We start from the raw sequence: 20,520 nt of genomic DNA, 5'->3' as shown, positions 1-20,520 counted from the left end.
TGATCCCCTCCCCTGTCCCAGTTCGTGGGCTTTGTGATTTTCTTTCTCAAAATAAAGGGGAATCGAAAATAAGGTGGGATTGCATCATAGACAGTTCTCTATTGTCTTATGGTCTCTTTGAGGCTTCAAGAGCATCTGAGGAGCCTCATCCGCATTGAACTGAGAGAAAGAAAGAGAGAAAGAGAGGAGAGGAGATGAAGGAAAGAAGGTTCATGCAATCTGGTATTTCAATGACCAATTTCGACTGCTTAACACCGAGAAGCTTGCAGTCAAGGTGAGTTGACTTTTCTTTGCCAATATTCTAGCCAAAATTAAAGAAAAATAGGTGAAATCATGTCAAATTTTGGCATCAAATTGTGATATGCTATAGGATAAGGATCAAGCTATAGGATTATATTCTTTTTCAATATATATTCTATTTTTATAAAATTATAATATTTTCAAGATAAATAATTATTTAAATAGTAGAAAAATAATTTTAAAAAAATGTAGCATATTTAGATTTATTACACAGAAGAAAGTACTAGGAAGTCTCGTGGGGATGACTATAGAGATGTGGCATGTCCATTCCATAGGAAAACTAGGATGGGGCCGAGTAAAAATTTTCTTTTTGAGAAAGACTTTGATAGGGCATGTTTTCCAATCCGAGAAGTGTTACGCAATGCAGTTAAAAACAGTCGATGTAGAAGTCGAGATCTGACTCTTATAGAATTTTAGCTTTTTTATGATTATTTTACTAGTCACATCTATTTGAGAAAGTTGTAATTTCTTTTAACTAGAAGAGGAATTCCATCCGAATGTGCACGGGCAGACCTTATGGGTATAAAAGAAGCTTTGTAATTCAGTCATAGTTTAATTCCTGAATTAAAGAAAAAGGGATCTAAACTCTACTTTCACCAATTTTTCTATTTTTTTAAAGAGCTTCGAGTTGAGTGGGTTGAAGGATATCTTTCCCTATTCTATCAAGTTGTTTTTTACCATCAAAAAACATCAATGGTGGTTGAATATGCGTCCTTGTCATGCTAAGTGGAAGGAGGTCACCTTTCAACTGTTTTGGTATGCATATGCTCCAAGCAAAACTCTTATTTTCTTTCTTTTTGCCTTATGAATGCACATCTTTTTTCTTTTCTTTTCTTTTGTTTTTTTTTTCTTTTTTCAATGTGAAGCCTTCTTAAAAGCAACATTTTCTATGATCCCCTACCCCTTTTTAGTTCTCTTGCCTTTTTCTCTAGTGCAGGTATGGGTTCATATTTATTGGAGACCCTGAATGAACGGTATAGCAAAAAGCTAGTTCAAACATACAGTGTATTCCCCAATCAAATGGAAACAAGTGATGTGGTTGTCCAGCCTTACAACTCACTTTTAACCTTAAAGCGATTGACACTGAATGCTGATTGTGTTGTTGTTCTTGACAATACGGCACTCAATAGGATTGCTGTGGAACGCCTTCATCTATCTAATCCGACTTTTGCACAAACAAACTCATTGGTTTCTACGGTTATGTCTGCAAGCACAACCACTCTGCGCTACCCAGGATACATGAACAATGACTTGGTTGGCCTACTTGCTTCTTTAATTCCAACACCAAGATGCCATTTTCTCATGACGGGCTATACACCACTTACAGTGGAGCGCCAGGTTAGACAATCTTCACATATGACTCCATTTCTGCATTATATTTTGTTAAAAATATAAGGACAGTATCATTCTGTTAATCTGATTGAAATATGTATTCACGTTAATAACATTAATAAAGACTGAAATGTATAAAAGAAGTATGTGCATCCATTTTCCCAGTGATCATATTATGTCCTATACAATCTAAAATTATTTAATGAGTAAGCTTTTTTTCTGTATAGACATTCTGAATGCTACAGGAAGTATTCTAGAATAGCAAGCAAGTCGGGTTGATAATTATAAAAAGGTTTCAAGACAACGATTTTGTCACCTATCCTTATTAAGATAGCAATAAATCTTGATGTGACAAAACTTTTCATGTATCTAATATTTATGTCTCCTATTTTGAGAGTTGGTAGATGGGAATTGAAGACAGAAAACATCCACCAAATAAATGCAATATAGATGTGCATTTACTTTAAGTTTTCAATTCCTAAATTCATTAGTGACTAGGTTTTTTGAATTTATTTTTGGTATTTTATTATGAAATTTGATTGGGGACACACTTTCTGGAACTCATCGAGAAACCTTTGTATCTTCCGATTTAAAAGCTTACATCATTCAATTAAAGAACTCGCTTTCAATTGATTTTTTGTCCCATCATGATATAATCTGTAATGTTATTAGTTCTAAAGGTTTTAGATTTTTGAAGGATAAAATTTATGGCCTGCTCCACAGCTTGTCTTTTGAATATTGTTTACATGGTTAATGGTGAGGTGTTAGCAATGTGGGTACGCGAATTCTCACAATTGCAGGGAAATCTTGAATCATACAATCCCTGAAAAAGAACAAGATGCTGGAAATTACATTTACAAGGAATCCAGAATCCATTTGTTTTTGGTATTGTGCAATCTGGGAGTTTCCCTAATTGCAATAATTTCTTCTTTCCCACCTCAACTCATCATCCAACTTTGACTATTTGAGGAATCTATCTGATGGGCAGTGTATCTGGTTTTGCAAAGAGACTCTTGGCATTCTTGATATATTGATAAGCATGAGATTTCCTGAGCTTAGACCATTTCTAGATTATTATTTTTTTATTTTTATTTTGTACACATTTGGGCTTATGAATGGAACTGTAAAGTCAATTCAGAGATTTCACATCATGTTTTCCAATATTTGCGAAGAACTGTTGGATATTGCTGGTTTGGCGAAACAACTGTCTGCAAATTTTTATTTTCTTGGATCAACATTTATTATCTTTGCTTTCGTAATAGTCTAACTATAGGTTTTACCTAGGAGAATTTTGATTTTGGTGACACAAACAATGTCCAGATTGACTGTCTGATGTAAACATTTGTATTGGCAGGTTAACATGATACGTAAGACTACTGTGCTAGATGTTATGAGAAGACTTTTGCAGGCAAGATTATTCTCCTTGTTTAAACATTTTGTATTGCTTATGCTACTTTAAAATAAACATGTTAATCTTCTCAGTATTATGCAGACAAAGAATATCATGGTCTCTTCCTATGCACGTACAAAGGAAGCTAGTCAAGCAAAATATATTTCTATATTGAACATAATTCAAGGAGATGTGGACCCTACACAGGTATATTTTGTTAAAAAAAAAGTAGATTTGATGTATTATCTTCTGCCTAGTACCAATCTATTTTCTGACAGTTCACCTAGCAGTACAAACTTTATTATCCTAATAATTTTTAAGCAAAATCTTGCTTTATTTTGTCAGAATATCCAATATTTTGATTTTGTTTTTCATTAAAATTATGCGATACATCTTGTGATCTAGCATGCCATCTGGTATATTTATTCTTTGTCCATAGAGATTTATCATTACTGGGAAAAGCAAAATAGAAGCTGCATATCTGATGGACATCCTTTCTATACAAGCCTAAAATTTGGGACTACCATAGGGTGATTATTTGGCTTCAATGATTTGACAACGGGAACTGAACTTTCCCCAAGACTAATGCTTGGAACAAGATAAGTAACTAGGCCTTTACATTACTGTTGACATGCTTCCAGTCTTACACTAACGAACAAGTTAATTTAAAATATATAACCCAACTTGAACAAGATAGTTATATGTATAACTTTATATAACTCAACTCTTCAATTAGTGCTCAAATATCAGATTTTCGGAATTTCTTTAGAATTTGGCTCTAGTTTTTGAGGTCTGCTTTCCTGTTAATTGTTGGTTGTAACATTCTGCACCATCATTACGTGGGAGCTTATCTTGGTGTTGCACTTCATAGCTATTGGCTGGTTGAATTTTGATGGGTTTGGGTTGTGGTGAAGGTCAAATAAATCCGTCACAACACAAACAAAGGGTTGATTGATTCTTGGATATAGACTGCTTAAATTAAGCAAACATGCTGGCAAGGTTCGCTGTACCGATCGGTACCGGACCCGTACCGATGGGTACCGGTATCGGTACACCAATGTCGGTACGCCTGGCGTACCGCATACCGTACCGTACCGACACTCGGTACGCCTATACTAGTGCGGCACCGGTACGGGGTTCGGTACCGGTACGGCGAACCTTGCATGCTGGTCTCACTAATAACCATTTTTTGCATGGTTGGTTGACCTAGTAGTTATTTGGCTAAAAAGCCTCCACAGAAAAAGAAACAAAAGCTGCCATTGAAAGTTGAAACTGTTAAAGAATGTGAGTATTTCACATTTGAAATCACCTTTATAAATGACATTTCTAAACACTGAGACCTGGCACTAATTCTTTTAGTCATGCAGATGATTAGCAATTATTTCAATTAGCTTTGGAGTTTTTATTTAATATATTTTATTTTTTTTTCACAGTTTTTTTAATTTTCTTTGCTGCTTTTCATACTAGAACCTTTAAATTGAGTCAGGTACATGAAAGCTTACAGAGGATACGTGAAAGAAAGCTTGTCAACTTCATTGAATGGGGGCCTGCTAGCATTCAGGTTTATTTAAAGGATACATCAATTTGCTTTGTCAAATTGGTTCCTCTTCTTGTTCGTTGAGTCTTTGTTATGATAATTTGCAGGTCGCATTGTCCAGAAAATCACCTTATGTACAAACTACTCATAGAGTAAGACTACTCTTTGTTCCCACCTTATCCTTTTTCAACATGATCATATCTTGTTTGACTCTCTCTCTCTCTCTCATACGCACACACACATGCACAAAGAAAGAAAGAAAAAGAAACACACAGAGAACACCATTGTATTTCATAAAACCTTAAAGTATTATCACTAGTTTTATTTGAATTAACTGTTCATTCAGGTTAGTGGATTGATGCTAGCAAACCATACTAGTATTCGGCACCTCTTTAGCAAGTGTCTGGGCCAGTATGAGAAGCTGAGGAAAAAGCAAGCCTTCCTTGACAACTATCGAAAGTTCCCAATGTTTGCAGTAAGTTGACAAACATTGTCGGTTGCTCCTACATGCTTTTATATAATATGTAACTTTTCTTTTTTTAGCTGACTTTATTTCTAGATCTTGTGATAAATGTTTAGGCAATTATTAGGCTAGTGCAAAGCTTGGAGCCTAGTTGTGTATCCTGGTTGGAGTTTATCTACTTATCTGGCCTATTTTGATAAGATGTGATTCAAAGCTGATAATTGGCTCCGATCTGGTCCCCTCCTCCTTGGAGGTAGGGGTGTACAATGTGAACAGAGTTGTGTACCAGTTAAAAGCAAAATATGATCTCTTTCTTTTTCTACCTCTCTCTAAAAAGTATAATGTGACTTGAGTAGACCCAATACTGTAACATGGCAAGAAGCAGCGACAATCATGTAATTGGAAGAAAATGTAAGAACCATCCAGATGAAATGAATTTAGGTCTCTAGTTTCTTGATATTCATAAAATTTGGATGATTTGGTAAAGACATCATGGTAAGGTTCGCCGAACCGACCATACCGACGTACCGGTGAGCACCGGTACGGTACCGGTTCGATACCGGTTGGAATTGGTACCGAATCGGAGACGCGCGCGGACGCGTTAAGTGCCACAAAGTGGTATTTAATGCCACTCTGTGGCATTAAATGGCCCACGCGGCTGGCAGCCCGCGTGCGGGCACGATTTTCTGCTGGAGAATTGGCCGCGGGCGCGGGGAATCGCGCACGGGCGTGCGATTCTTCGCTCGCGCATCCGCGCGCGATTCCAAAAAAAAATATATATATCTACGCGTCCGCGGACGTGTTAAATGCCACTCTGTGGCAGTACTGCGTGGGCACTTTTCCTCGCGCGCGCCAACCGACCCGGTTCGCACTGGTACAAGTACGGAACCAATCGGTTCCAACCCAGTTTGGGTCGGAACCGTTTTGCTATGCTGTATCGTACCGGTGCCTGTCGGCACCGGTTCGGTACAGGTTGACCCGGTCAGTTCAGCATAACTGAGTCGGAACCGTTTTGTTATGCTGTATCGTACCGGTGCCTGTCGGCACCGGTTCGGTACAGGCTGACCCGGTCGGTTCAGCATACCTTGCATCACGGCTTATGGCAGGAAACATGATTCTACTTGCAAGTAAGCTTCTTTCCCTTCGGATGGCCTCAGGAGTTTGTTCCATATGCTTTATGTACTAATGTATTCTCAATAACAGATGTATGGAACACACGATAAAACCTGTTTATTGTTGCACTTCTCAAAGAGGTCCTCCTTTTCTATGTCATGCTTGCTGGATTGCCAACTTAAGCAGTACCACCCATTTCTTGAGAAGTATGTAATTAAAATCTAATGCAATTTTCAATGGATTATCCTAGCTGTTGATTTGTAGCATTTGTTTTTGGTTACATAATCATGTTGTACTGCTGACTGAAACCATGGTAGTCCCTCTGTGTAGGCATACCTGCACATGCATGTCTGTCTGCATGCACACATATACATGGAGAATATGCTTAGTCCATGCTTTTCATTCTGATGTCTACGAGTTTGAGCTGTCCAAAACAGAATTGTGATCCTTCTAAATTTGTCTAGTACATGTGTGCATTTGCTTGCATAAACAATGTGCCGACTTTTGGTAAATTCACTCCATTTGAATCAGTTTGATTTCTGTGAGTTTTGTTCTATCCTGAACAGGATAACGACCTTTCTGAATTTGACGAATCTCGAGAAATAATAGCAAGCTTGGTTGATGAATACAAGGCATGCGAATCACCAGATTATATCAAATGGGGAATGGAGGTACATTACTATGGAAGCTAAGCCTTTTGTAAAGTAATTTGCCATCAGATATTTACTGATAATGCATTTCAAACAGGATCAAGGGAATGCCAGCATTGGAGCCGCCCTAGATTCAAAATTAGTAATGTAAAACAAACTCAAAGTAAGCCTGGCCTAACTTATTGTTTGAAATTCACCAGCATGTTGTTTTGGAATAAGTAGAGAACAGTATCATCAAACTTTTGTAGCTACCTTGATAGGCACAAGAAAATCATGTTTAATAGTTGATAATCTGTTCTCTCCTTACTTTTCCTCTTTGTTCTCAAGTACATGAATGTCGGTATAAGCTGATATCCACTTCAATTATTTACAAAATGAAGGCGGCAATCCCGCCATATTGCTCCAAAAAAAAGCAATATGTTAGTTGTTGAATTTAGGATAGTTTTGCTAATTTTTGGTCAAGCATGATGATGTTGGACATTTTTCATATAGGAAGTGAGAGGATTGCAATTCATCTATGGAAAACTGTTAGAAAAGAGACTTGTTTTTAGGTGAAAATGTCACATTTTGTATGACAAAATAGGGAAACATCAATCTGTATGGTCCTTGTTTTCATCAAGGATGGCTCTATCTTCTGCCCTCCTCTACATTGTTTCTTAATAGTTAATAACTTACGTTCTAGCTCGTCCCTATAAGACCTTAGTTTGAACCACAAGGTCACTCAGTTGCATTGAATCAGTGTCTAAAATGCCCGCCTTAAATGCCAACTTGAAAGATATCCCAGCAGCAGAGCTCTTGGATCTTTGAGAAAGTTCAAGCAAATCATGACTGCTGTGCAGGCAGGTTTAGATTAAAGACTTGATACAATTATAGCAGTTGAACTAAGAAGTGATTCTGAAACTAAGAGAGATAACAGATAATCAAATAGGCCTATTTGCAAGCCCAATAGAAGAATAATTGCAGATATAGCCATGATGGAACAAGTGGCTAGATTAAAGACTTAATACAATTATAGCAGTTGAACTAAGAAGTGATTCTGAAACTAAGAGAGATAACAGATAATCAAATAGGCCTATTTGCAAACCCAATAGAAGAATATTGCAGATATAGCCATGATGGAACAAGTGGCTCATGCATCACCCTATCCACCCTTCTGTACTCATAAGTTATAGTGTTATTACCAATTCTGGATTTCAAACATGTTAAAAGGTTTTGTTTAGTTATTGATCTGTAGTAGGGGTGTAAACAGGCCGAGCTGTAACCTTTGCTCGAGCTTAAAGCATATTTAATTTTGAGCCATAACTGAGCTGGTCACAAATAGCTTACTTTAAAAGATTTGATGAAAGCTTGAGGTCCCTTGAGGCTTTTTTATATATGCTTTAAATATTGTGGTTACCCATGAATCCGATTTGTTAGAATCAAGGCTTTCAAATCTTAAGGATCGGTAACTTATTGATGGTTAGTAAGTGTTGTACAATCCTCACTAGGGCCAGTAAGCCTTGATAAACCTTGGTACAAATGAGCTAAATAAGTGTACTGAGCAGTGATGGGGTTGATACACCTTGGTATGGTGGGAATATGCCTTGATACACCTTGATACAAGCAATATGGTAATGATATGCATGGACCAATTTGCCCTATATCTTCTTATGACCGGTATGGTAAATATTGGCCGATATAGCACTAGCATGCACCAAGATCTTAACCCTTAACTAAATCGCATTCTTTTTTCTATATTTACTACAAGGTTCCTGAACCAATACCGGGTACTAGCTAGGAACCAGGTCGGAGCGGTCTGGTATTGTACTATAATCGATAGGTACCGGTTGATGAGAAACAAGCGGAGAAGGCATTGACATGGCTTTTCTCCTCTGTTTAGCCTGTGATGGGCCTAAAACTAGAAGGAACTGGTTTGAAGTGAGCTAAACCGAGCAAAATAGGGCAATTTCACTTGGTTCAGACCGGTTTGCACCAGGCTTGCTCCTAACTGAAACTAGAACCTTCTTGATTCTACATCCATTCAATTCACTATACCCCAAATTGGGTGGTTTGGGATGGTTTTACATTCCTTGTATATCATGCTAAGTTTAATAAAGTAAATAGCAAAATAAATTTTATTTGAAAATAATATTTAATATGATATATTAATTTGTTTACCTATCGAGCTCAATTGAGCTCAGCTTGAATAAGCCAAGCTTAACTCTAGCTCTGCTCAATTTACTAATCAAAGTAGTGGAACTCGAGCCAAACATGAGCTATTCACAAACAGCTCACTTTGTTCAACGGCCTAAAAATCTTCATTTTCCAGCTCTAGCCTATTTTTGATCCTCAGATTTTTGTTAAAGACTGTTGACCCAGATTTATCTTAAAGCAGACCTTGAAAAATCTGTCAAAGTTGTAAAATTGAAATTCAAGTTGGTAGTTCTTTATTGAAAAAACCTGATTTCGCTTCCTTGACAAAACCCTTTAGGTCGGGCATTCTTAAAAACAAAGTGACACAGTAAAATTGTATTCATCCTAAATTTGTATTTATCCTCCTTGTTTTTTTATGGTTTTATAAGAAGGACTTTGCATGCACATATCTAAACTTTATGACAGACATACCTTTAAGAAAACATTTTGCCACTTGGAATTTTTTAGGAAAACTAATAAATTTGAAGCTGTCTACGACTAAACCACTTACTATGTTTATTCATTTGTTATCTTAATAAGGATCAACCTAGTATGATGAATTATAGCCACAAGCATGCCATGTTATGTGGATATAGTGTGCATGCTGTGTATGAAATACATTTGTTACATCCCATGTGGAGCATAATTCGTGATCTGATATGATTGTTTCATATACGTGTGTATGAATACGGTTTTAATTGCGGCTAACCGGATCAGCTTACAAGTTGGTCTTACGAGGTAAATGACTATAATGCCTCCATATTCCGCATTACCAAGTGATGGCTACTTGGGCTGTGCTGGTCCTTTCCTCTGATAAAGTAATTTTGTTAATTTTTGGTATGATTGTTACATCAATCATTAACATCAGGAAATGGATACTTGTGCTAAGTTAGATGTTACACCAACCAGTTGTAGGGTTCAAATTTACTCTTATCAAGTGCTTTATATGCTAGGTTACCTGTAAATTAATTGGTGACATTCTTCAACCTTTTTTATTTTACGAGCAGGGTTGTTGAACAGTTGCAGCCTATGCAAATGAAGACAACAGGCAGTTGTCTTCTTTTCTTGATATTCAAAGTTTACATTCTTAGTAATCATGCGGTTCTCTGTTTGAGTTGTGATGATTTGCTTGAGATGTGTCCGCATATGAAAAGTTGTTACTTATGGTAGATTTTTTTTCCCTTTATTTTTTCTTTTTTCGGCATAGTGCTTCCATGGGATGTGTTGCTTAACTTTTTGTGAATTGGCCGTGAAATTTAAAGAGCACCCAGGACCTTGGTATCAATGATTATAGGGATTTGTTTCCTTAAACAGTTACGCTAGAAAAGCTAATGATTTTGTTGGAGGCATTGTGAAGCAGGGTTTTACTGGTTGGAGCTTGTAATCCCTGAGAAGTTTTTTTTTTTTTTAATCTTATTTTGCCCCCACATATCAAACTTTAGCTAAAGCAGGTACATAATATTTTTGGTTGCACCACTGCATGATGATACTGTGGCACCCAAGAAAATGTTGAAATTGGTTTACGGTTTAACACCTTTGCGTAGCCTAACCAGTAATCCGGAAGACTTGGGGCTAAACCGCCAGTGCTATTTCAGAATTATCATTTGCAGGGAACATGGTCTGTTTTCTTTAGTGATTCGAAACTAGGCCATATTCATGTGCCATATCAACCCCACTTAGTTGTTAATAGATTTATTTTTTGACCTTTAAAACCATTGCTCAAGAAGGAATCCTTCAAAACTTTGGATGAAAAATTGTCTCACTAGATTGATTGCTCATCGAGCTGATTTCTTCTGTAGTCGACAGAGCAGGATTCAAAAAAAATAAACATTGGAAAGTTTTGGATCACAACTGTCTTATCTGAAATCAATTCGAACTTGCAAGATTCATCAACCTTCCATGTCAAATGGTTCTCTGTAGCTGAGGGATGGCTTTGATACCTCAAGAAAATGGGGCAGACAGAGAATAACAGATGAGTGTTAAAAGTCACCATGGATTAAGGAGAAGCTAATTTGAAATAGAGAAGCTTGCCCTGCTTTCATTGGCACCTCCAGACACCCTGGAGCAACATGGAGATCTCACCTCTGGGAGATATAATCACACAACCCCTCTTACGATATTCCAAATGGACCCAGCTTTGGGCTGGCATCGCATGAAGATAAAACTACCTGCACTATAACCATCAAGAAGTGGATCTCGGAACAATTCTGTTCTCAGCAAATAAAATCAAATGACCTCATCAGATGATGCATTATGTCATTACAATTGACAGTCCCAGAGAAAAAACAGCACTATATCCAAACAAAAAAAAGAAAAAAGAAAAAATATGCTTCAGGTACAGCTCGTAAATATAAAAAGAGAAGTATTTGTATAAGAACTGCAGAATACCATCTAGGCTAATAAACTTTTATCACTTATTGCCATAAACTTGAGAACGAACACAGACCAACAAAGAATGTAAACAAGGATCAACAATGCTGCTGAATAATATCACATTGACCTGTACGGGTTTGGGTGATGGGTTTGTTTTTAAAATTAATGCTATCAAGAATCAGACTCCTCAGGAGGGCTTCCCAGCGAGCCATCCCCACACCCCACCAGAACTCTGCCTCTGCTTCGCACTCAAGGCTGCCTGTTCGAAGCAGCCTTCTGTCGTTGAAGCAGCTCCACTTCCTTCTGTAATGTCTCCAATGTCTGTAGCTTCTGGCATAGCTCTGCAACATCAACCTGAAAATAGTACCACTTTGGGCATGTTAGATTGTGTGCATAGATTGCCTCACCAGAGATATCACTTCTCAGCAGGGAGATAGACATTCAAAATTATTTCTCTAAAAATCATGCAATCAAAGATGAAAACTTATACTTTGGATATACATTTCATTCTGGTCAACAAGGAAGAAATATTTGAATGACAATGACTAGAAACAAATACAATATTTTTTTACAAATGTCGTTGGTTGGTGCATAAACAAAGGATTTCGGATTGCTCGAGCCAAAATATAGCCACAGAAGCAGAGTTCACGTCCCAAACTTATTTGTATGATGTCATCACAAAAGTCCATTCCCAAAATGAGACTGCTCCTGCTATCTTCCATTACTTCAGCTGTAAATAACCGATAACTTGCTCTGTTTAATTATTTTTCAAGGTTGGTTCCAGGTTTCTAAATAGCAAAGTCTTTATCCACAATAATATGATGGAAATAAGAAAAGTATGGCTGCCTCCTGGCTCCCTCAACCTTGGAATGTATGAAGAAAGTAAAGGGCTCGTGGACGCCTACCAGCTTGTCCATGTGATACATTCCCTATGGAGAAATGACGCAGAACAAATGAGTCCAAGGGATTATGCAAGAACATAGTTTCCGCAACCCCAACATTATGGGATACTGTAATGATTGAGGTGCCATATTATGCCAATCCACTCAGTATATTACATGCTGTAGCAACAAGGTTGGGCACAGCAAAGGGTCACATGTAACTGTATCATGCATGCCCGTTCGTGGAGATCTGTGCATGCATGGGCCAGTCCGGCATGCACCAACATAGACAAGTATAGGCCAGCATGGATACATTTTGTTTGCCACAGGCCCTGCCCTGTTGATGCTAGAGGTATGCAAAGAACCGGCCGAACCCAATCCAAACCGGTCTTTTCTGTTCGGTTTATATTGTTTTTTTATTCAGTTTGTTTCCGGTTTGAAAAAAAATCTTGAGCCGAAAAATTTGGTTCGGTTTCGGTTTGAGTTTTCAGAAAACGATTTAAACGGACCCCGACCCGACCCGACCCAACCCAACCCATATATGTTTATATAGATATATATTAAATTTTTATTTTTTCTTATATTTTCTTTTATATATAAAATAAGAATATCACCCCAATAAAGCAAACTAAACTGAAACCAAATTTTTCAGGTCGGTTTCAAGCAATTTTGTACATGGTCGGTTTGGTTTCGTTTTCGATTTCAGAAAACTGATTTAAATCGGTTCGATTTCGGGATTAACTCCAAACCAATCCGATCTGACCCGTGCGCACCATCAACTCCATCAGTCTTCATCATCAAACTCCATTGGAATAATAAGTGAAATGATGATTTGGTATCTCACAGGCTCTACATCAAGCCGTTAAAGAAAACAACCCAGCATTCTCACTGCTTTAGGTTCTTTTGCATTGTCGACCAACTTTCTCGCGTTGATGAGTTCGGGTTAATGATATATCAAGGCTCATTTTGGTCTCAAATCAAACAGTCAAAGATAAGTTTATTACTTTTCTTAAAATCTTGGTAAATTTTTCTTAATTAGTAGCATGAGTTTTGCCTTTGGAGGTAGGAGTTGCAAGTCCCGACATTTTAATTTAATAAAGCATTGAAACTTTTGTGTGGAGATTGACCATATAATTATCCCAAACCAAACCTATGTCCTTTTTGCATTATTCAGGCATTAGACTCCAGGCATTTCCATTATGTGCTTTTATATTGAAGATAGCCCTCCAGTGTTGTAAAATAACTTGGCTTCATTTCGACTGTAAGGAATTTCATCTATAAAAATAAGAAACTTATTGTATGAGTGCTGGTAAATGTGTATGGCCTAAAAGCATAAGTTATGGAGATGAGTATGTTAATGAAGACTACATTTAAAAATGAGTATGTTAGAGGAAAGTAAGAAACAAAAATATGGCACAATGGAAAAAATTATTTGAGATGGTTTATACGTGCGACATAGGCTGGAAGGACAAATATAGGATAAAGATTAAAAAATAAAAATAAAAAAATAAAAAAAGTAGACCCAATAATTGAAGGTAATGGGAGACGATTTGGAGAATCTTCCTGTTCCATAATACCTGGCATAATAAAACCATACAAGGACCATACAACCGATTGGTGTTCTGAACCTATGACCTTGCCCACCCGTTTTCTTGCTCGGTCATGAGTCAGCATTCGAAAAGTCGAAGATGGGACAACCATGAGTCAACCATTTTAAAACCCAATGCCCCAAACTCCTCTTTCAAGAGCAAGAACCCATCCAAATTTGGCTCCTTTCATCTTAAATCCCTAACCCCCATTTTGTTCTTAAGCAGACTCTCCATTTCCTTCGTCATCTCAAATTCTACTGACTCATCCCATCCTCTCTAATGTTTACTTCCTTTTTTGTCTCAAACTCTATTGATCTTGATACCTCCCTCAATGATGGGATGGCCACATGTTGGATAAGGGCTGTATCTAGTCATGGCGATTTAATCTCTCCATCAATTTGATTATCCCATGACCAATTGGTCCTACATCAATCTCACCAGCTCTCGTCCGACTCCCGTCCATTGATGCTGACTTCCTTCGCCATAAGCCTTCCATAGCCATTGTTTCTCTCTGCTTTGATGTGAAACCTTCCTCTTCCTCCCCCCCACCCTCCACCACTACCGCCTGTTCCCAAACGCAGAATAAAAAAAAACCCCCAACCACCCACTGCGGCCGCCTCCTCTCTGCTGCTTTATCAATGTGCTGCAAACCCTTTAAAAGTTGAACAATCTAGGTCAGAACCAGTTTGATGGGGAGGTTTGAACAATTCAACCATACAAACCACCAGGTTGGTTGCTTTTTCAAAATTATGGTTTTTGGTGGCCTAGCCTGCCAATACTCTCCGGTGATGGGTTCTCTAAACACTGTAGCTAACGCTGGGGGGCACCCACATGTTGTTATATGCAATGTAAAATATCAGTGCACTAGAACATTACCAATATATGTGATTAGATATGCTGAAATAATAGTTCAATTCCACCCAAAAAAACTAAATTCTTCTCGTATTATCATGATGGATTGCTACAATCTGTTATTTGTGAAACAAGGCATCTTTCATTCGTACTACCAAAAATCTTGAAGGCATTGGCTCCAAAGGTTGAAGTCATGTTTTGATCCATTTTAGCCAACATTATAAGTAGTGTACAATTTGTGCGCAATTATTTTGAACCAAAAGAATATCAAGACAAATATAAGTTTCAACCTATATAATCTCCAATTTGTTATCCAACTCCTCCTACAACCTAGTATAAAGTCAAATAAAAATATATGAAAAATGACCACCAAAGAAAAACGCAAATTGTGCTATAGTTGCACCACTCTTCTGTTGGAAGGAGGTTTCATTCTTTAATCTTGAGAGGTGTTTCCCCACCTTTTTGACATGAGAATTCTTGCATCATTACTATAGAAATAATTTCTGAATCTTCCACCATGATTCTCAAGAAATACAAGCAAAGGCAAGAGGTGGTCAGTTATTCAGGGAAAAAAAACTATCATGGTTGGGGTAGTTTGCAGTACAACTTACAATATAAACATACATTCTTTCTTAGTTTAAGATACTCTAGCACAGCTTGCAAGTTTAGATGAGTCAACAACATTTAAAATCACATCAAAGACAAGCAGTAAACCTCAGAAAAAAAAAGATCAATAAAAGTGAACTTGCATAATACATACCTCAAGTTTGAAACACCTTGACTGCTCAGCAGCAAGCTGGCCTACGAACAGATTGAAGCTCCTACAAAGTTCATACACAGAGAAAATATAAGCTACTTTTCTGGGTAAATGTTTCTGAGTTTCTTGTGAGGTTAGCTCCTCCTGATCTATAAACAATAGAAAAACAAACTGGAAATATCAAGTTGTAACACCGGTTATGGAAAGTTTATTCTTAGAATCTGCAGTTCCAGAACAAAGCATCAATTAACCTAAACAAGCAGCAGATCTAGCATACCCTCTTATAACCACCAAAAGAAAGAAAAAGGAAAAACCTTAATGAGGCATAAACAGAACCAGTGCTTGGTGGCCTGAAACACCACCTAGGATTTTTCATGTTTGCAATGTGGAAAAAGAAAAACAAATTTCATCAAAGAAAGAGCAATAAAGTACAAATAAAACTTGCCTTTCGTAAGTTCTGCATTGCTAGTCTCTGCTTCAGCTAGCTCTTTCTTAAATTGGAGGGTTTGCAATTGTTCCTTGTTAAGCATTGCTTCTAATTCCTTTTTCTCTGCCTTGAGTGTTGCTACCAGCTGTTCACTTGTTTCCTCACTTCTGATATCCTAAGAATTTTCAGTAAAGGATGTAAAATTAGAAAGGACTGACATCTCAAAAATTCTGAAAAATTAATTAGAATTAATCAGTACAAATATGAACTGACAAACCTAAACCATTTGTCAAGGCTGTTATGTATAATTGTTCACATGGATATTTTTACGTCAACATTTTGCCAGTGTTAGCATTATGAGAAAAAAGATCTCTAGCGCACATGATATACAGATCTGTCTAGGTCTGTGATTGTCTGACACAAAACCTATTCTACTTTTTATGCATAAGCATTAACTTTCAAATGAAAAAAGCAAAACCTAGATTCTTAAGATAATATAATTCCACATCAGCTTACCACAAGCTCTGGATCACCATTGTCCATCATAATTTCCCTTATTTTTCCATCTTGAGCTGCCTCAATCTCAGGTTCCATGTCCCGACTGGCATTTGTTGTTGGCAGCAGGGCAGCAACACTGTCTGACACAGGCCCCTCTAAAATTTTGGACTGCAAATCTGCTTTGTGGCTTGGTTTAAGCACATAGACCTACAAGACATAAAGAAACTTAGAACAAATAATTACAAAAAGGGAAAAATATAAATGCCATGATTATTCTTTACCTCATTGCTATATCGCCCATTATATCCTCCAAATGACACAAGAAAATCTTCTCCGTTGTAGGTGCTCGGAACCAAACTCAGGCCCTAAAGGGGAGAAAAAATCCAAACATCAATGACCAAACAAAAACAACTATTCCAATCATCCTACCATGTAGGACAGGAGATTTCCAAAACAGCGAATTGTTTAATACTCCAACCAGGCAAACCAGTTCATGTAATACTACCAGTTCTGGATTTTCATAACGACCAAGAGCTTATTCATAATGATTTTGGGCCTTGGCCTATCTAAGTACAGAAAATGTCCTGCTAATCAATAACTAAATGCAATTAATGGTTTGACAAATTCCTACAATAACTTGCATTGGCACTGAACATAAAATTAGTGCTTTAGTTTGATGATCAGATTCCAAAAAGGCATAGAGAGGAATGGTTAATACGCATAACCTAATAAGCAAGGAACTTGTTCATGGTCAATCTATATCTTTCCAACCTTGCAGTGTTATGGACCGACTCCATTTCATGGATTCCTTTATTTGTAAGCAAGTTATATATAATATGTTGCACTATAAGAACTGCAACATAAGTTTTGCTCTTTCCTATTATCTATACTTCAGCAAATGCCCAGTTTTAGAAGCTAATATTTGAAATTAGATGATATACATATTTTCAGGACTAGGAATCTAATAATTTGCAGTATATTTTCAATTAGGGATTTTACCTTTTGATATTTATATCAAGTGGCCAGTGTGTTTTGACCAGAATCCAGGCATTAAATCCAGAATAAATTGTAAGTTAACAATCAAAAGAAGAAATCAACCATGGGCTGTATCATATTTTAGTAACAGAATTCACATGACATGCATGCTTTCAGTTTTAAAACTTAAAATAATAATAACAATACATAGGATGAATGTAGTCTCCGGCTTTGCTGTTGGTTGGCTTGCACTGAGTTTTCATTTACTTCAGTTTACAATTACATCTCTCTAGTTTAAAGCTCCCAAAACAGAAGGTAGGGGGGGTTTCATCTGAATGATTTTATGAGCTTACATGCCGCTGCACAAGAAGTTTATTCTGACTTGCTAATATTCATAATTACATGATATGGCAATATCGTAAGGACCTCAAGCTCCAATTAAATATGAGTATATGAAATAAACAAAACATACCTCGCTGGCAAGGGGCATACGTCGTTGAACAGTGGTAACAACTGACCAAACTAATGTAGACATGTTTAGCACAAGAGTTTCAGAGACCCCTGAAATAGACAATGTGTCAGTACCAACAAGAATACTAAAATGAACTTAGCAAGTTTGCACAAAGATCAAAAGCCGTCATATTACTGTTTTTTTCTCTTACACTTTAAGTAAAATATTGATTAACTTTATTTAAATTTTAAAATAAACAACAATACAACCTTTAGTTTTCTCTTTGTTTACAACAGTTTACAATCAATTCACTTGATCCACAGAGACCATGATACTGATAAATGAAAAAAAACTTAAGCAAGCTAAGAAGTAATGATAAAATATTGCCTATTGTGATTTCCTCATCAATTATAACTATTCTTTCAAGTGTTAGTATAAAGTTGGTGCTTTCAATCTTGACATAAACTATCTAGACAACTAATGCTGAATTGATACTTTGATGTGGCTGTAAGTATATGCACTGAGATGTGTGAAGATGAGTAGACGTTGAAATTTACAGGGGGTTATGTGAAATTGTGCATGAGCAAATTTATGAGCATCCCACATCTCACTGCAAACATATTCTTAATTCTTCCTTTTCAAAACAAGCTCGCCCCAAGAAAAAAACCTATTTTCCTTTGTTATGAACATGCATTTATTTCATATAAATAATCGTTGGATATGCCTAAGATATACATTGGATACCTACTTTCTGAATCCTGTTCTTTAGAATAAAAAGGTCTTCAATATTTTTTGAATATATCCTAGATACCTCCTAGATACTATTGGGGATGAGGAGTAGGGTCCTTTTTCTAAATAAAAATGAATGATGACCTTTTACTGATGGACATGATGAATGTTAAATTTTAGAATTTGTGATGCTGATGTCATTATATGTAGTATGGATTATGATCTATGAATTTAAATGACAACTAGATTATGAAGTTTGTGGGTGTTCATGTTATAGTATGGAGCAGCAATTATGTTAGATAAAACCCATTTGTTTTTATCGATGCTTCTTTTACGTGTATTTGAAAAATATATCTTTACACTACCGAACCCTATTCATATGGTATTCCAAGTTTTCCGAGCTTGGTTGTATGTATTGCATCATATCCATATTCTGTATCTGTCAATGTTTCATAAGCTGTATGCAATCAACAGTCTAATGTAATCAACAAATGTAAGCAGCATGTACACATTGTGTTTGTGCCTATAACTGGTCACTGTCTTCACTAAATAGAAAAGTCGGCAAAAAACCATATAATTCAATCTGTATGCCCCTATTTCTTTTTTTATTATTCTTTTCTCTCTCAGTTCCTTCTCTCTTCATTATCCATCTTCACTTTTGCTATTTTCCACTTCTTGTTTTACAAGCTACTACGAAATCGCTATAAGGGGCTTTCCTGCTGCCACTACTGGGCATATGATCTATATGAGGTCTGTATATGATTTCTACAAGTATTATACCCAACCAAGTGCTTGGCTGGGGTATCTACCAAACTATGCCATTCAGTAAAATGAGAGCACAATCTAACATGGGCAGATATGTACCACTGCTACAATTTTTTTCCAGGATTTTGTTATGGGATAATAGAGTTAATCCTTAGTAGCAAGAAAGTTCGAGTAACCATAATTTACCTGCTTCAGAACCTCCCAAAATCTCGAACCTGCACCTACTTCCTAAGTGCTACCTTCAAGTCTTCTCTAAATACGTGCTTTGCTGCACCTCCACTCATACCCACTTCCACACTTGGTCCCAATTTTGGCAATTTAGAGTAAACCAACAATTTATGGTATTAGAGATATTGTTAGATCGTTCCTATTACAAACCTTCTTTATTATTGATTATTGTCTCAACATTCCTTTCTTTGATTGATAGTTAAGAGCAGGTTTTGTAATTAATCTGACCTTTTATTTACATTCTCAATGCATGACTTTTACATGAACGTTAAAAAACAACCCTCCTTATTAGACATGAGTGCCATGATGGGATAAAGTACATGTGCTACTGCAATAATAACATTTTTGCATTTTTTGGTAATGCAGTGGGTTTAGAAAATAGTTTTTGTGTTTTCATGTTATACCCATGATCTTAATTGGATATGCAGTCTTCAACCAGCAAAGAGGCATCCTTGTGTTAATAGTACCCTCGACTGACAGTTTTTATTCAGCCAAGCCAGCAATCTAGGACCTAATTTCATATTCTTTAAATGATGGCTTCCGCATTGCCCTTATTAAGCCATCAGATAGACAATTGCCAAAAGGGTTAAAATGGCCATAAATCTCTAATAAAGGCTCTAGGTAGTAAAATTTGAAGAAAACATCCATAAATTAATAGATGGCTGAAGTTTCTTGTTAGATTTCTTGTACCCTATTCTGTTTTCTACCTTTTTGACTCCAGGGCTTGTAGGCCAAGAGTGGAAGCACATATTATATTTTCTGTTAGTATGAAAGAAGTTCAGATCAGTGAAAGCTTAATTGGATTGGAACCGATAAACCACATCTAGATATACATGTGCATTCAAATGTTGAAACTTGAGAGAAATGGTCATGTTACCTTTCAGGGACAGTAGTTTTGATCTCGTAGGTTGCAAATGATATCTTAAATCATTGCAACCTATGTCCTGTAGATTTCGCCAGCTTCCAGAAATGCTCAAAAGTAATCCATGACATGCTAATCTAAAACCAAATTTATCTTGCAAGACTACATCTACAGAC

The 20,520-nt window shown here is 36.8% G+C and overlaps 2 protein-coding genes across 4 annotated transcripts in view; one reads left to right on the top strand and one right to left on the bottom strand.

Moving 5' to 3' along the window:
- The window catches only part of LOC103715110 (tubulin gamma-2 chain-like), a 19,103-nt gene extending 7,843 nt beyond the window's left edge, over nucleotides 1-11,260 (top strand). For 2 of the 3 annotated variants that reach the window (XM_039116281.1, XM_039116282.1), the window contains 9 exons: nucleotides 1,238-1,638; nucleotides 2,987-3,040; nucleotides 3,125-3,229; nucleotides 4,509-4,583; nucleotides 4,667-4,711; nucleotides 4,906-5,034; nucleotides 6,702-6,806; nucleotides 6,883-6,948; nucleotides 9,966-11,260. In XM_039116281.1, the coding sequence (XP_038972209.1) occupies nucleotides 1,238-1,638; nucleotides 2,987-3,040; nucleotides 3,125-3,229; nucleotides 4,509-4,583; nucleotides 4,667-4,711; nucleotides 4,906-5,034; nucleotides 6,702-6,806; nucleotides 6,883-6,936 (968 nt within the window). In that variant the 3' untranslated portion in view covers nucleotides 6,937-6,948; nucleotides 9,966-11,260. The other variant, XM_026807697.2, reaches the window with a different exon arrangement.
- LOC103715112 (acyl-CoA-binding domain-containing protein 6-like) overlaps nucleotides 11,179-20,520 on the bottom strand; it is a 23,030-nt gene continuing 13,688 nt past the window's right edge. The window contains 8 exon segments of the mRNA XM_039116283.1: nucleotides 11,179-11,534; nucleotides 11,536-11,597; nucleotides 11,600-11,684; nucleotides 15,413-15,470; nucleotides 15,851-16,011; nucleotides 16,353-16,541; nucleotides 16,616-16,699; nucleotides 17,782-17,870. Coding sequence (XP_038972211.1) covers nucleotides 11,502-11,534; nucleotides 11,536-11,597; nucleotides 11,600-11,684; nucleotides 15,413-15,470; nucleotides 15,851-16,011; nucleotides 16,353-16,541; nucleotides 16,616-16,699; nucleotides 17,782-17,870 — 761 coding nt within the window. The 3' untranslated portion in view covers nucleotides 11,179-11,501.

The sequence above is a fragment of the Phoenix dactylifera genome, unplaced genomic scaffold (assembly GCF_009389715.1).
Source record: "Phoenix dactylifera cultivar Barhee BC4 unplaced genomic scaffold, palm_55x_up_171113_PBpolish2nd_filt_p 000077F, whole genome shotgun sequence".
Taxonomy (NCBI): domain Eukaryota; kingdom Viridiplantae; phylum Streptophyta; class Magnoliopsida; order Arecales; family Arecaceae; genus Phoenix; species Phoenix dactylifera.
The sequence above is the reverse complement of the archived record's forward strand: the minus strand, read 5'-3'. Positions and strand labels throughout refer to the sequence as shown.